The 14,295-nt window shown below is 40.1% G+C and overlaps 1 protein-coding gene across 2 annotated transcripts in view; it reads right to left on the bottom strand.

Moving 5' to 3' along the window:
* Window positions 1-14,295, bottom strand: part of MAP3K3 (mitogen-activated protein kinase kinase kinase 3) — a 62,203-nt gene that overhangs the window by 26,843 nt on the left and 21,065 nt on the right. For both annotated transcript variants that reach the window (XM_032616325.1, XM_032616326.1), the window contains 2 exons: window positions 7,551-7,650; window positions 2,738-2,851 (listed from right to left, as the gene is read on the bottom strand). In XM_032616325.1, the coding sequence (XP_032472216.1) occupies window positions 2,738-2,851; window positions 7,551-7,650 (214 nt within the window). The remainder of the gene's footprint in view (window positions 1-2,737; window positions 2,852-7,550; window positions 7,651-14,295) is intronic.

The following is a 14,295-nucleotide window of genomic DNA, read 5'->3' as shown; positions in this document are numbered from 1 at the left end:
TAACTCTTTAAGCACTTTTACAACAATTTGGCAGTGACTCATGTCTATTGAACTTAACAATAAAAGTTGTGGACTTGTATTTTATACGTCTCTAGTTAAATTTTCCATTTCACTTTCCATGTTTTTAAAAAAGAACTGGTCCATAAAAGATTAGAAACTAGAAGAAAACTGATATTTCATCACAAACAGAGAAGCACTTCTAGAAGTAGGACTCCTAAGCACGTAGCAATTTTGGATCATGCTACCTCTGTTTATTGAGATGCCTGAGGTCTAGCTGAGGAAGTCCTCAAGGAAAGATTTCATCACCACCAATGCCACTATTAGTCTTAAATGCAAATCTTTATAAATGCAAAAAATAGGAGTAGCTTAAGTGTTCCAACAGTAGCAAAAATGGTTATTTAATTAAATTATGGTATATCCACTCAACGGACTTATGCATCCTTATAAATTATAATCATGAAGACTGTATATTAACAGAAAAAAGTACATGACAATGTTAAGTGAAAAATTAAAGCAGAAAATTGTATAAATACCATGACAACACTTATAGTGTGTATACATATGGCCAAAGAGGGGCGTATGCAAAAATCAATCAATGTGTTACGGTGCTAGGATTATGTAAGACGGTCCTCTTTTTTTTTAAGTTTACAATAAGTTATGCTGACTTTATAATAATTTAAAAAAATACACATCCTTAGAGAGAGAGGCATCAATGTGGCACTTATTTTACTTGATATCTAATGCCACGCCATCAGTGTCAGAGCTTAGATGTTCATCTTTCAAACAGCTCTGGTGTTGCAGCAGTATCTGCAGCTGAGTGCACCCCTTAATGGATGGGAAAGCGAATGCAAAGAACCAGTTGTCTACAGTTTCTCATCAGGGGAGTGGAGGGATCACAATCAGGGGTGCTAGCTCCCAGTTAAACAATCACATCATTAAACTAAACCCCAATTCCAGCTTCTTCTGTAAAGAAGGGGTTGGCAGAATATGATTTCTGCTTGACTCCTGCTAACAATTCAAGAAGTATTCACTGTGTTCTCTTAAGAGGATGGGTTCCAAAACAAGACACAGCTCCCGTTCTCAAGGAGCTTATAATCTTTTGGGGTAAAACTTACAAATATGCAACAACTAGAGGGCAATTACTCAGGAACCTATAAACTAGTGTGCAAATTATATCCAATGACTAAAGGAACAGGGAATAATGAAAATGGTCTCAGTCAAAAATACTGACCAAACTGCAGCAGGTAAATCAAGCTAGAGCCTTAAAAAAGGTTTACAACCATGGTCTGGCAAAGAGGAAGCAGGAAGAACTGCAGAATAGTGGAAGTATGCTGAAGAACTTGGAAAGATGAGACTGGGGAGCTGAGAGGAAGGGTAGTTAGTGATAACCCTTGGGTGCCAGGCTAAATTTAGATCTTACATGATAGGCAACGAGGAAGGCCTACAAGGAGCAGGTGAGTAACTTGAACAGAGAAATGAAATAATAAAGTATATATTTTACTTCAGAATACTTCCCAAAACACATCCAGAAAAGAAGATATTGTGAGAGAGAAGACCAGTCCTCATGCTCAAGGGCACTTCTATAATATGAGAAAATGTCTTCTTTACTCTAACCCTTCCTAACCGCATTCTCCTGTGTCTTTCGCTAATCAATAGACAGTCCAAGGTGTCTTTAAAAATAAATGGTCAGGGGCTTCCCTGGTGGCACAGTGGTTGAGAGTCCGCCTGCCGATGCAGGGGACACGGGTTCGTGCCCCAGTCCAGGAGGATCCCACATGCTGCGGAGCGGCTGGGCCCATGAGCCATGGCCGCTGAGCCTGCGCGTGCGGAGCCTGTGCTCCGCAACGGGAGAGGCCACAGCGGTGAGAGGCCTGCGTACCGCTAACTAACTAACTAACTAAATAAATAAATAGTCAGCATAAAGCACCATTCCATCTAAACTGTGTCCTGGTATGGGGCGTCCATAGTTCTCAGGCAGTAATGTCAGCTGTCCACAGTTGGCTGTCTTCAAGCATAAGGAAAGGCAAGAGTGCCAAGAAACCTTCAGGAACATGCATCTGAAGAAAACTGGTAAAGCCATCAGTGATTAGAAGACAGACCCAGATTAAAAGCATTCTTATGAAATGTAGGCCCCCAGGGACCCTTTAGGAGAGGAAACTACATAAGGGATGATCCCTCACTTCTGAAGGCCCCCACAGATTGCTGCCATTTGGTAAGGTAGCAGCTGGTAAATTACAAGAGGCCCTTTAGCCCATGGCCTTTTTCCCACTGAACAGAAGGGAAAGTTTGTTTCCTACATGTGTCCCAAGGGAAAGTCACGGCTGCCGAGGAGTTGCGGGAGTTGGGTTTATAAAGCATGATAGTCTCAAATCTTTGACAGCCTCTACTAATCAGCTCCCCCACGCTGAGCAAATCTCTCTTGCTGGGGTCCAAATCTAGTCGAAAGAACATAAATACGGAGAAAAAGAATTTCCTCCTTTATCATAAAATGTTTCCCTTCCTCCCACACCACAAGCCAAGTCACCTTCAGCTGCAATTTTAACACCAATGATCTGGCTTCGCAGTAAAATCAAATGCAGAAGGCTAAATGGCTACTGACCCAGTGGGCTGGGCCACACCTACATTCTCGCTTTAGCAGTGACTAAGGAACACAAAATTCTGTCAAGGAAGCAAGGTGGACTCCTGAAGGACAGCAAGCTTTGTCTTCAGCTGTCAGGCCATGACAGGGGCTACTTACATGGTTTCTGTCCTGGGACAGCAGCAATATCCTAAGGCTTTTCATGCTTGAGCTTCTATCCAAAATATCAATTGCTTTATCAAGATCATCTTGGTTCTTCAGCAGGATGGAGAGCTGTGACACAGGACACAGAAAAAGGAAATCACATAAAACATAAGTCTTTAGTTTGCAAAAATAAGCAAAATAAGCAACAAAAAAATAAATTTGGAGGAAAACAATCTCAGTGGATACTATGGGGTCTTAAAAGATCTAATTGAAACCACAGAGATATTTTCTTTTCCTTTTTATTAAGTTTACAATTCAAAGATTTTTGGTAAATTTACAGAGTTGTGCAACCATCACCATAATTCAATTTCAAAACATTTCCATTGCTCCAAAAAGATCTCCTGTGCCCATTCATAGTCACTCCCCTTTTCTACCTCTTACCCCAGGCCACCACTAATCTACTTTCTGTCTCTAGAGATTTGCATTTTCTGGACATTTCATATAAATGAAATCACACAATTCATATTCAATTCAATTCAATTCATAGCCTTTTGCATCTAGCTTCCTTCACTTTGCTTAACGTTTTTGAGTTCATCCATGCTGTAGCACATATCAGTACTTTATTTCAAGGTATTTTTTTTTTGATGGTATAAAAATATTTTTTTTAATATTTTCAGTTTTTAAAAAAATTCTTATTTGAGTATAGTGGCTTTACAATATTGTGTTAGTTTCTACTGTACAGCAAAGTGAAACAGCTATACGTATACATATATCCCCTCTTTTCTGGATTTCCTTCCCATTTAGGTCACCACAGAGCACTGAGTTCCCTGAGCTATACAGTAGGTTCTCATTAGTTATCTATTTTATACACAGTATCAATAGTGTATATATATCAATCCCAATCTCCCAATTCATCCCACCCCCCCAAGATATTTTCTAAGAAAAGCTTCGTCTCTGAAAATACCCTTTACTCCAAAGCATCAAATCCAAAACAGTTATAGGCCCCGTATTTCTTCCCAGATTAAGCAGTAGAATCATGTCCCATTCTACCCTGTGCTGACATTAACAGAATAAGCAGAAAAGGCACAGGAGGAGGAGGGGGCAGGCAGAGGATGAAAACGTTACTCAAATAAGAACACAAACTTAGACTGCATAGAAGGGTTTAGTATCTTAATGTATAAAGGTTAAAAAAAAATCAGTGACTAGAACCAAAAACTACTTCCTCTGTTTTTATTCCACTGAAGTATTAAAGAGATGGTTCTTGAGGGTACAGATAAGCCTCACTCACTGTTAGAAGCAGAAGATATTATGAGTACTTAGTATTAAAAGATGTAAAACTATGCTTTGCCTAAGACCTAAGAAATGTCAGATCTTATGTATTTGTGGCAAACATAAAGCAAAAATCCAATTAATTTTTTCAGTTCCCGATTCAGAATACAAGGAAATGAGAACTCTAAACCCCAGGCCAGGAAAAAACAAATAGTAAAAACAGTATTTAAAATAAAACCTCAAGACAACCCATGGAATGGGAGAAAATTTTACACATCATATCATATTGTAAAAGAATTCCTTCCTGGGTAACACTCAAAGTAGAGATAAATAAGGACTGATGTTGGGGGAGGTGGGGAAGGTGTGGGTGGAGACAGGGGAAGATAAAGAAATTACTGGAGTAGGTTTTAACTTAAAAAAAAAAAAACCTACAATTTTGCAAATGTATGATAAGGGTCTAGTATCCAGAATATATAAAGAATTCTTACAATTCAACAATAAAAGGACAAACAATCCAATTTTTTAAAAGGGCAAAGGATTTGAATAGATATTTGTCCAAAGAAAATAAACAAATGGCTAATAAGCACATGAAAAGCTACTCAACATCGTTAGTCATTAGGGAAATGAAAATTAAAAACCACAATAAGATACCACTTCACGCCTACTAGGATGGCTATAATTTTTTTAAAAAAGAAGAAAAAAAAGAGATTCACAAGTATTGGTGACGATGTAGAGAAATTGCAACCCTCGTACATTGCTGGTAGAAATGTAAAGTGGTACCAGTTGATATGCGAAAGTTGGGCAGTTCCTCCAAAAGTTAAATACAGAGTTTCTACAAGAACCATCATTCCACTCAGGTATATTTTAGAGAATTGAAAACATTTGTTCATATAAAAATTTGTACACAAATGTTCATAGCAGCATTATTTATAATAGCCAAAAGTGAAAACAACTCAAGTGTCCATCAACAGATGAATGGATACACAAAATGTGGTATATCCATATAATGGAATATTATTCAGCCATAAAAAGGAATGAAGTATGAGACATGCTACAACACAGATGAGCCTTGAAAACATGCTTAGTGAAAGAAGCCAAACACAAAAGGCCACATATTGTGTGATTCCATATATATGAAATGTTCATAATAGGCAAATCCAGAGAGACAGAAAATAAATAAGTGGTTGCCAGGGACTGGGGAGTGGGGTGAATGGGAAGTCACTCCTAAGAACTACAGGATTTCTCTTTGGGGTGATGAAAAAGTTTTGGAATCAGGTAGTGATGTTAGTTACACAACTCTGTGAATACACTAAAACCACTGAATTATACAGTTTAAAATGTAAATTTAAAAATAGAAGAGTAAATTCTATGGCAGGTGAATTATATCTCAATAAAGCTATTATTACAAAAATATAAACATAAATAAAATAAAATCTCAACAGATTTTTTCATTTGTCGTTCACAAATCCTGACAAGGCAGGGTTTAGAGGGCAAAGAAAAGAAAAATAGTTGAGACATTTGAAATTAATAAGATATAAGTAAATTAGTCAATTCTTGGTCACTGACATTAGCAGACTACGGAAAGACATGAATGATTTAAAATAGTAACAATTATGGGAGTTCCCTGGTGGCCTAGTGGTTAGGATTCCAGGCTTTCACTGCCATGGACCAGGTTCAATCCCTGGTCGGGGAACTGAGATCCTGCAAGCCGTGCAGCGTGGCCAAAAAACAAAAACAACAAAAAACAAAGTGATGAAAAATAAATGCTCAAATAAATTAGTCTTCACTGACTCAAAAAATAATGACAATTACTTATATTTGGCTGTAAAATCAATATCTGTATAAACATTTGAATAAAGGAATGCTCAACATTCTGGGCAGTCATTCCCTTGGCAAAAGAGTTTGAAAATGGATTTTGGGACATCTGAAATTCTTAATGGAAATATTAATGGAAAGAGAAACAAGTAGTACTAAATCATCCAGAAAAGTCTTTACTAACTAAAGAACACCTTCTTTAATGCTGATTGGCTAGCTGACTTTAGCCTCACTTTCTTATACAGTCACTGATGCTTGAGCTGCAATTTTTTAAACTTCTATGGATTTGACATTTGTATTTGGGGGGGAGTTCTCAAATCCTGTATTTAAAATGTGTTACTTTACATACTATAAAATACTTACATCTGTGTTATTTATTAACTATAGAGTTAGTGGTTTATTTTTCAAATTTGCTGTATTTCTAAAATTTATCCAAAAAGCAAAAATCAGATGGTGTTATTTTTGTTAGCTATTTGGCAGTGCATATATCCAGTTGTGGTTGTACATTTTATATGAAGAGGACCACAGAGTTTTTGCCAACAAATCTCATCTCCTACAGATTTAAGCCCCAAAGTAGAGGAAATTCTTAACTTTTCAACCAATAAAATGAAACTACAAAGTAAGGGGACTTCCCTGGTGGCGCAGTGGTTAAGAATCTGCCTGCCAATGCAGGGGACATGGGTTCGAGCCCTGGTCCGGGAAGATCCCACATGCCGCGGAGCAACTAAGCCTGTGCGCCACAACTACTGAGCCTGTGCTCTGGAGCCCGCAAGCCACAACTACTGAGCCCACGTGCCACAACTACTGAAGCCCGCGTGCCTAGAGCCCATGCTCTGCAACAAGAGAAGCCACTGCAGTGAGAAGACCGCACACTGCAACAAAGAGTAGCCCCTGCCCACTGAAATTAGAGAAACACCGCACAGCTACTAAGACCCAACCCAGCCAAAAATAAATAAATTAAAATAAATAAAAAAAAAAAAAAAAGAAAAACTACAAAGTAAGGACCTGACTCTCAAAGAGCCATGAGGTTGCCCAGCTTTCCTGTCTTGCCCCCCAACTCAGTTCCCTCAAGGTGCAGGCTCCTTACTGGGCACAAACACAGTGCCTTTCAGACTAATGCAAAGCACCAGCCTAAGCAGACTGCAGCCTCTAGTACGTTCCTTGGAGCTGGGAAAGCAGCCAAGTAACTGACATTCAAAAGAATTCCTTCCTGGGTGATGTTCAAAGTATGAATAAATAAAATGGCTGTTGGGCGGGGTTAGGAGGACTAAGAGTTAAAGAAATCATTAGAGTAGGTGCTAACGTTTGGAACCAGCTACAGTCAGAAGTTAAACTCTGAGAGAAGAATCCAGCATTTATGCCTGTCAATAGAGGATCTACCCACCAGTTTTCCACACCTCCCCAGCCCTACTGAACCCTCTGCTACTAAGGCTGTGCTGGAAGGAAAAAGATAACCTACAAAATGTAAAGGAGACAATAATAAGCCCTGACCCTAATCCCGTACCTGATTCCACCATGGAGCTACCAGCATTCAATGAGCAGAGGGAAATGGACATAGCTATGTAACCTCCCATGTAATAAAAAAGAGAAATCGCAGAATTACTGGAATTAAGAAAAGAGGCTCCAGAAAATGAAAACCTGAAGATGACATTAAAGGAACAAACTAGGAAATCCTCACTTAAACAGAGAGAAAAAAGGTAGGCAGCTGGGCCTCCCTTGCCCGCACACCATCCATCTTTCGTACCTCATTGTTCATGTAATGTAGATCAAGAGGCTGCCCAAACACTGTCGTCACCTTGTGCTCCACATCTTCGTATCTTACAGGCCGGCTGAATGCTATAATTCTGAAAAGGAACAGAAATCATGGTTAACTGTATATTTTAAATGCAGGGTTTAGAAGCTATGGCTCCTGAGTGTTATCTTCCTTTTCTTTTCAACATAGAATTCTCTTTTTATTTTTCATGCAGCTTGCCTTTCTCTGTATTTTTTTCTTCTCTTACGTCTACCTTTATCTTTTCACCCTTCTTCTGAGCATCTCTCAGGTTTGTCAATAGTACCTATGAGCAGTACTCAATCTCAGCCATTGTTCTTCCACTTCATCTCAGCTCTTTCGGTCAATGACAGTGCAGTATCATAGGAGGATACCTGGATTTAAAAACTATGCTTCAAATATTCCTGTTAGGAAGAAAACTTGGGGATTGGAGCAGCAGTCCTGAAAACATGGTCTTAACTCCTATAAACAACTCAACTCCAGGACTTGAAAGGTCTCTACCATTGTTCATTTTTGAGATGCCGCAGTAATCTCAATGCTGATTATCCTCAGAACTGACATTTCCTGCCATAGTCACAGGAATTCCCCTTGAGCTGGTTATATGCCTGATCAGTTTTTTCTTAACCAGTGACACACGTGTGCATGTAAGTAGCACTGATACTGATGCTCTTCTAGAGAGACTCTCTAGGTCAGTTCAAAGAACAATTTCTATAAATAGATGGTAGAGTAAGAACATGTTCAAAGAGGTCTTAAAATGATTTGTCATTAAATGTCACAGCAAAATTTACAAGTGGGGATAGATGAAACAAGGTTGGCAAAATGTTGATAATGTTGAAGCTGGGTGACAGGTCCTTGGGGGTTGAGTATCATATTCTACTTTTGTGTGTGCTTGAAATGTTTTTAATAAAAAGCTTTAATTAATGCATTAGGTTTAACTATATGATACTGGAGGTAGTCAACAATTTTTGCATATAAAAGTGGCAATTTTGGGCTTCCCTGGTGGCGCAGTGGTTGAGAGTCCGCCTGCCGATGCAGGGGACACGGGTTCGTGCCCCGGTCTGGGAAGATCCCACATGCCGTGGAGCGGCTGGGCCCGTGGGCCATGGCCGCTGGGCCTGCGCGTCCGGAGCCTGTCCTCCGCAACGGGAGAGGCCACAACAGTGAGAGGCCCATGTAACGCATAAAAAAAAAAAAAAAAAAAAAAAGTGGCAATTTTATATGGGACCAACCCAACACTTAAATAATTAAAACAAAAATAAGCAAAGAGGGACTTCCCTGGTGGCACAGTGGATAAGACTCCACACTCCCAATGCAGGGGGCCGGGGTTCCATCCCTGGTCAGGGAACTAGATCTCACATGCCTTTCGCAACTAAGAGTTCGCATGCCACAACTAAGGAGTCCACGTGCTGCAACTAAGGAGCCCATGAGCCACAACTAAGGAGCCCACCTGCCGCAACTAAGACCCCACGCAACCAAATAAATATTAAAAAAAAAATAAGCAAAGAGATAAACAGAAGAGAATATCAGAAACCCATATATATTATATATATATACATACATATATATATGTATAAAGAAAATACAGGATTGAAAAAAATATTAGAGTAGGGAAGGTCTTCCTAAGCATTGCATAAAATAAATAAGACAAAAAGGAAGAAGACAAGTTTGACAACAAAAATTTAAACTTTTGATGGGAAAATAAACCATCAACAAAGTTAAAAAGAGGGCTTCTTCCCTGGTGGCGCAGTGGTTGAGAATCTGCCTGCTAATGCAGGGGACACGGGTTCAAGCACTGGTCTGGGAGGATCCCACATGCCGAGGAGCAACTAGGCCCGTGAGCCACAACTACTGAGCCTGTGTATCTGGAGCCTGTGCTCCGCAACAAGAGAGGCCGCGATAGTGAGAGGCCCGCGCACCGCAATGAAGAATGGCCCCCGCTTGCCACAACTAGAGAAAGCCCTTGCACAGAAACAAAGACCCAACACAGCAAAAATAAATTAATTAATTAATAAACTCCTACCCCCAACATCTTCTTTAAAAAAAAAAAAAAGTTAAAAAGAAATACCAAACTTGGAGAAAATACTTGCAAAAATCAATAAGAAAAAGACAATCCAAGAGAAACACAAGCAAAGGATATGATGAATGGCTAATAAACACATGAAAAGATGCTTAATGTGATAGGGGAAAATGTATATTAAAACCACCTTAATCTGTTAGCATGTCTAGACTTAGATGAAATCTGACTAGTGTGTGGCGGACTAGCAGCACTCAGCCATCAGCCTCTATAGTTCTTGCCCTCCTCCACACTGACAGGAAGAAGTGCGTGGTCCTCTCATATACTCCCTGCTCCCCCAGACTGGGAAGTGGTATAACAAGGGGAAGAAGCAATAAGCCACAGGAAAGAGGGATCTAAGCCATTTTTTAAAAAATTTATCTTATTGAAGTATAGTTGATTTTACAATGTTATATTAATTTCTCCTGTATAGCAAAGTGATTCAGTTATACATATACATTCATTATTTTTCATATTCTTTTCCATTATGGTTTATCATAGGATATTGGATATAGTTCCCTGTGCTATACGGTAGGATCTTGTTTATCCATTCCATATATAATAGTTTGCATCTGCTAATCCCAAACTCCCAATCCATCCCTCCCCCACCCCCCTCCCCACTGGCAACCACAAGTCTGTTCTCTATGTCTGCGAGTCTGTTTCTGTTTCATAGACAAGTTCATCTGTGTCATATTTCAGATTCCACATATAAGTGATATCATATAGTATCTGTCTTTCTCTTTTTTTAAAAGAAATTTATTTATTTATTTTTGGCTGTGTTGGTTCTTCATTGCCGCGTGCGGGCTTCCTCTAGTTGCGGTGATCAGGGGCTACTCTTCCTTGCAGTGCACGGGCTTCTCATTACGGTGGCTTCTCTTGTTGCAGAGCATGGGCTCCAGGAGCGCGGGCTTCAGTAGTTGTGGCACACGGGCTCAGTAGTTGTGGCTCGCGGGCTCTAGAGCGCAGGCTCAGTAGCTGTGGCGCATGGGCTTAGTTGCTCCACAGCATGTGGGATCTTCCCAGACCAGGGCTCAAACCCATGTCCCCTGCATTGGCAGGCAGATTCTTAACCACTGTGCCACTAGGGAAGTCCTGTTCTCTCTCTTTCTGACTTACTTCACTTAGTATGATAATCTTTAGTTCCATCCATGTTGCTGCTAATTGCATTATTTCGTTCTTTTTTATGGCTGAGTAGTATTCCATTGTATATATATATCACATCCTCTTTGTCCATTCATCTGTTGATGGACATTTAGGTTGTTTCCATGTCTTGGCTATTGTAAATAGTGCTGCTATGAACACAGGGATGCATGTATCTTTTGAATTATAGTTTTGTCTGGATATATGCCCAGGCGTGGGATTGCTGGATCATATGGCAACTTTACTTTTAGTTTTTTGAGGAATCTCCATACTGTTTTCCATAGTGGCTGCACCAATTTACATTCCCATTGACAGTGTAGGAGGGTTGCCTTTTCTCCACACCCTTTCCAGCATTAGTTATTTGTAGACTTTGTAATGATGGCCATTCTGACCAGTGTGAGGTGATACCTCATTGCAGTTTTGATTTGCACTTCTTTAACAGTTAGCGACGCTGAGCATCTTTTCATGTGCCTGCTGGCAACCTGTATGTCTTCTATGGAGAAATGTCTAACTAGGTCTTCTGCCCATTTTTCGATTGGGCTGTTTGCTTCTTTGTTATTGAGTTGTATGAGCTGTTTGTATATTTTGGAAATTAAGCCTTTGTCAGTTGCATCAATTTGCAAATATTTCCTCCCAGTCCATAGGATGTCTTTTCATTTTGTTTATGGTTTCCTTTGCTGTGCAAAAGCCTGTAAGTATGATTAGGTCTCATTTGTTTATTTTTGCTTTTATTTCTCTTGCCTTGGCAGACTGACCTAAGAAAACAGTATGATTTATGTCAGAGAATGTTTTGCCTATGTTCTCTTCTAGGAGTTTTATGGTGTCATGTCTTATATTTAAGTCTTCAAGCCATTTTACGTTTATTTTTGTGTATGGTGTAAGGGTGTGTTCTAACTTCATTGATTTACACGTGGCTGTCCAGCTTTCCCAACACCACTTGAAGAGACTCTCTTTTCTCCATTGTATATTCTTGCCTCCTTTGTCAAAGATTAATGGTAGGTAATGTGGGTTTATTGCTGGGCTCTCTGCTGTGTGTTCCATGATCCAAATGTCTGTTTTTGTGCCAATACCATACTGTTTTGATTACTGTAGCTTTGTAGTATTGCCTGAAGTCTGGGAGGGGTATGCCTCTTGCTTTGTTCTTTTTCCTCAGGATTGCTTTGGCAATTCTTAGCCTTTTATGATTCCACATAAATTTTAGGATTATTTGTTCTAGTTCTGTGAAAAATGTCATGGGTAATTTGATAGGTAAGCCATTGGATTTTAATGAAATCTGGCTGGCTGAAATCAGTGAGCACCATAAAAGCTGTTATCATCTAGAACTGCGCTGTTCAGTATGGTAGCCACTAGCCACATGTGGCTATTTAAATTCAAATTAAATTATAGAATTGGCTCTTTCAGTCCCACTAGCCACATTGCAAGTGCTCACTAGATACATGTGGCAAGTGCCTAGTATACTGGAGAACTCAGCGCTAAGTCGGCCCTCCATATCCACAGGTCCATATCTGCAGATCAAAAATATCTGAAAAAAATTCCAGAAAGTTCCAAAGAGCAAAACTTGAATTTGCCACATGCTGGCAACTATTTACATGGCATTTACATTGTATTAGGTATTATAAGTAATCCAGAGATGATTTAAAGTATACACGAAGATGTACATAGGTTATATGCAAAGACTGTACCATTTTACATAAGAGACTTGACCATCCAAGGAGGTTGGTATCCACAGGGGGTCCTGGAACCAATTCCCTCGGCTACCAAGGGATTACTATAGAACCTTTCCATTACAGCAGAAAGTTCTACTGAACAACATTGATAGGATATTACTATAAACCATAATCTATCCTTCACACAAAGCATAACATCTCAGGAAGATAATTTCTCTATAACTTTTCCTTCATCCATCACTACCTTTCATTTTTGGAAATTATACTGCTGAATGTATTAGCTTATATCTACCAGGAAATCCATCCATATTGTAATCCTTATATTTCCCTCAAATCAACTGTCCCAAGCAATAATTAGGTGCGATCTAGATATGGGTTATCTAGATACGAGTGTTTTCTGGATTCTTTTGAGAGAATACCTTTCTATTAACTCAAAAGGGGCCAGCCTTTTTTTTTTTTAATCAATTTTTAAAATTTATTTATTTTTTTGGCTGCATTGGGTCTTCGTTGCTGCGTGTGGGCTTTCTCTAGCTGTGGCAAGCAGGGGCTACTCTTCCTTGCGGTGCACAGGCTTCTCATTGCAGTGGCTTCTCTTGCTGTGGAGCATGGCTCCAGACCTACGGGCTTCAGTAGTTGCGGCATGTGGGCTCAGCAGTTGTGGCTCGCAGGCTCAGCCATTGTGGCTCACAGGCTCTAGAGCACAGGCTCAGTAGTTGTGGCACACAGGCTTAGTTGCTCTGCAGCATGTGGGATCTTCCTGGACCAGGGATCGAACCCATGTCTCGTGCCTTGGCAGGCAGATTCTTAACCACTGTACCACCAGGGAAGTCCCCGGGGCTAGCCTTTCTGAATAAAATACCAGGAGATCACTCAGATGTCTCTAGCACAGTTAGAAAAACATCAGGCTCAGAGATAAATTTTCCTGCATTTGGCCTGGTGATGAGCCATTCAAAACCCCCAAAAGCAGCCCAAAAGTCTGGTCAAGATCAGAAACCAGCACTCCCAGGTTTGGTAAGATCTAAGCTGCTGCTACCACCTTGAATAACAGACATTTTTAGGCCAGTACTTCAAAGAGAGGTCTAACAGCCAGGACAACCATCCCCACCAGTGTTCAGACATGAAGGGAAGGAGATCCTAATCTACAGTCCTCTTCTGCCCTCCTGAGGCTAAGAGGGAGGAAGGGTAGAAGTCTGATGCCCACCCTTCCAAAGCAAAGGGAAAATCAGCCCACCAGAATGGATACCTGGCAATGACGAATGGGAAAAGTTACTACTTCTTTCCTCTTTTCTGTAAATTCTTATTCTATAAGGGCCTACAACATTTAGGTACATACTGTCCATATTCCCTGTAAAAAGTAAAGAAAGCCCACAATAGCAGTTTCTACAAAATCCTAAGACATGAAATACACGAAACCAGAGCTGTCTGGCACAGAGCAGCTTGAACTTGGCTTCCCCGCACCGACTTTATAAAGTCCTCAATTCCACACACAGTACACAAACAGTGAAATGCCATGGCTCCCGAAAACAGCTCCATAAAAAGAGAATGCAGTTTTCAAAACCTTGATACCAACACTGCCGCTCAGGGCTTCAGAAGCCTGACCACCTTAAATATTTGTGGTTTCGATCTGGCAGCATCTCTGAAACTAAACACATACACTTTCTCAGTGTAAGTCCGCTCACTGTAACTGCATACCACTTAGGGAACAGGAATTCAGGAGCGCGTACTGTGTAATTAGGCTCCAACACAACTGAGCTTTTGATTTCCTATCTTCATACTTCTGAAAACTCTCTGCTGCTCCAAGTTTGGCAATCCCTCCAAAACCCAGTCAGGTCAGAAGTGTGAAAAGGAGCAACAATGA

The sequence above is a fragment of the Phocoena sinus genome, chromosome 20 (assembly GCF_008692025.1).
Source record: "Phocoena sinus isolate mPhoSin1 chromosome 20, mPhoSin1.pri, whole genome shotgun sequence".
Lineage (NCBI taxonomy): Eukaryota > Metazoa > Chordata > Mammalia > Artiodactyla > Phocoenidae > Phocoena > Phocoena sinus.
This window is presented reverse-complemented; position numbering and strand designations above follow the sequence as displayed.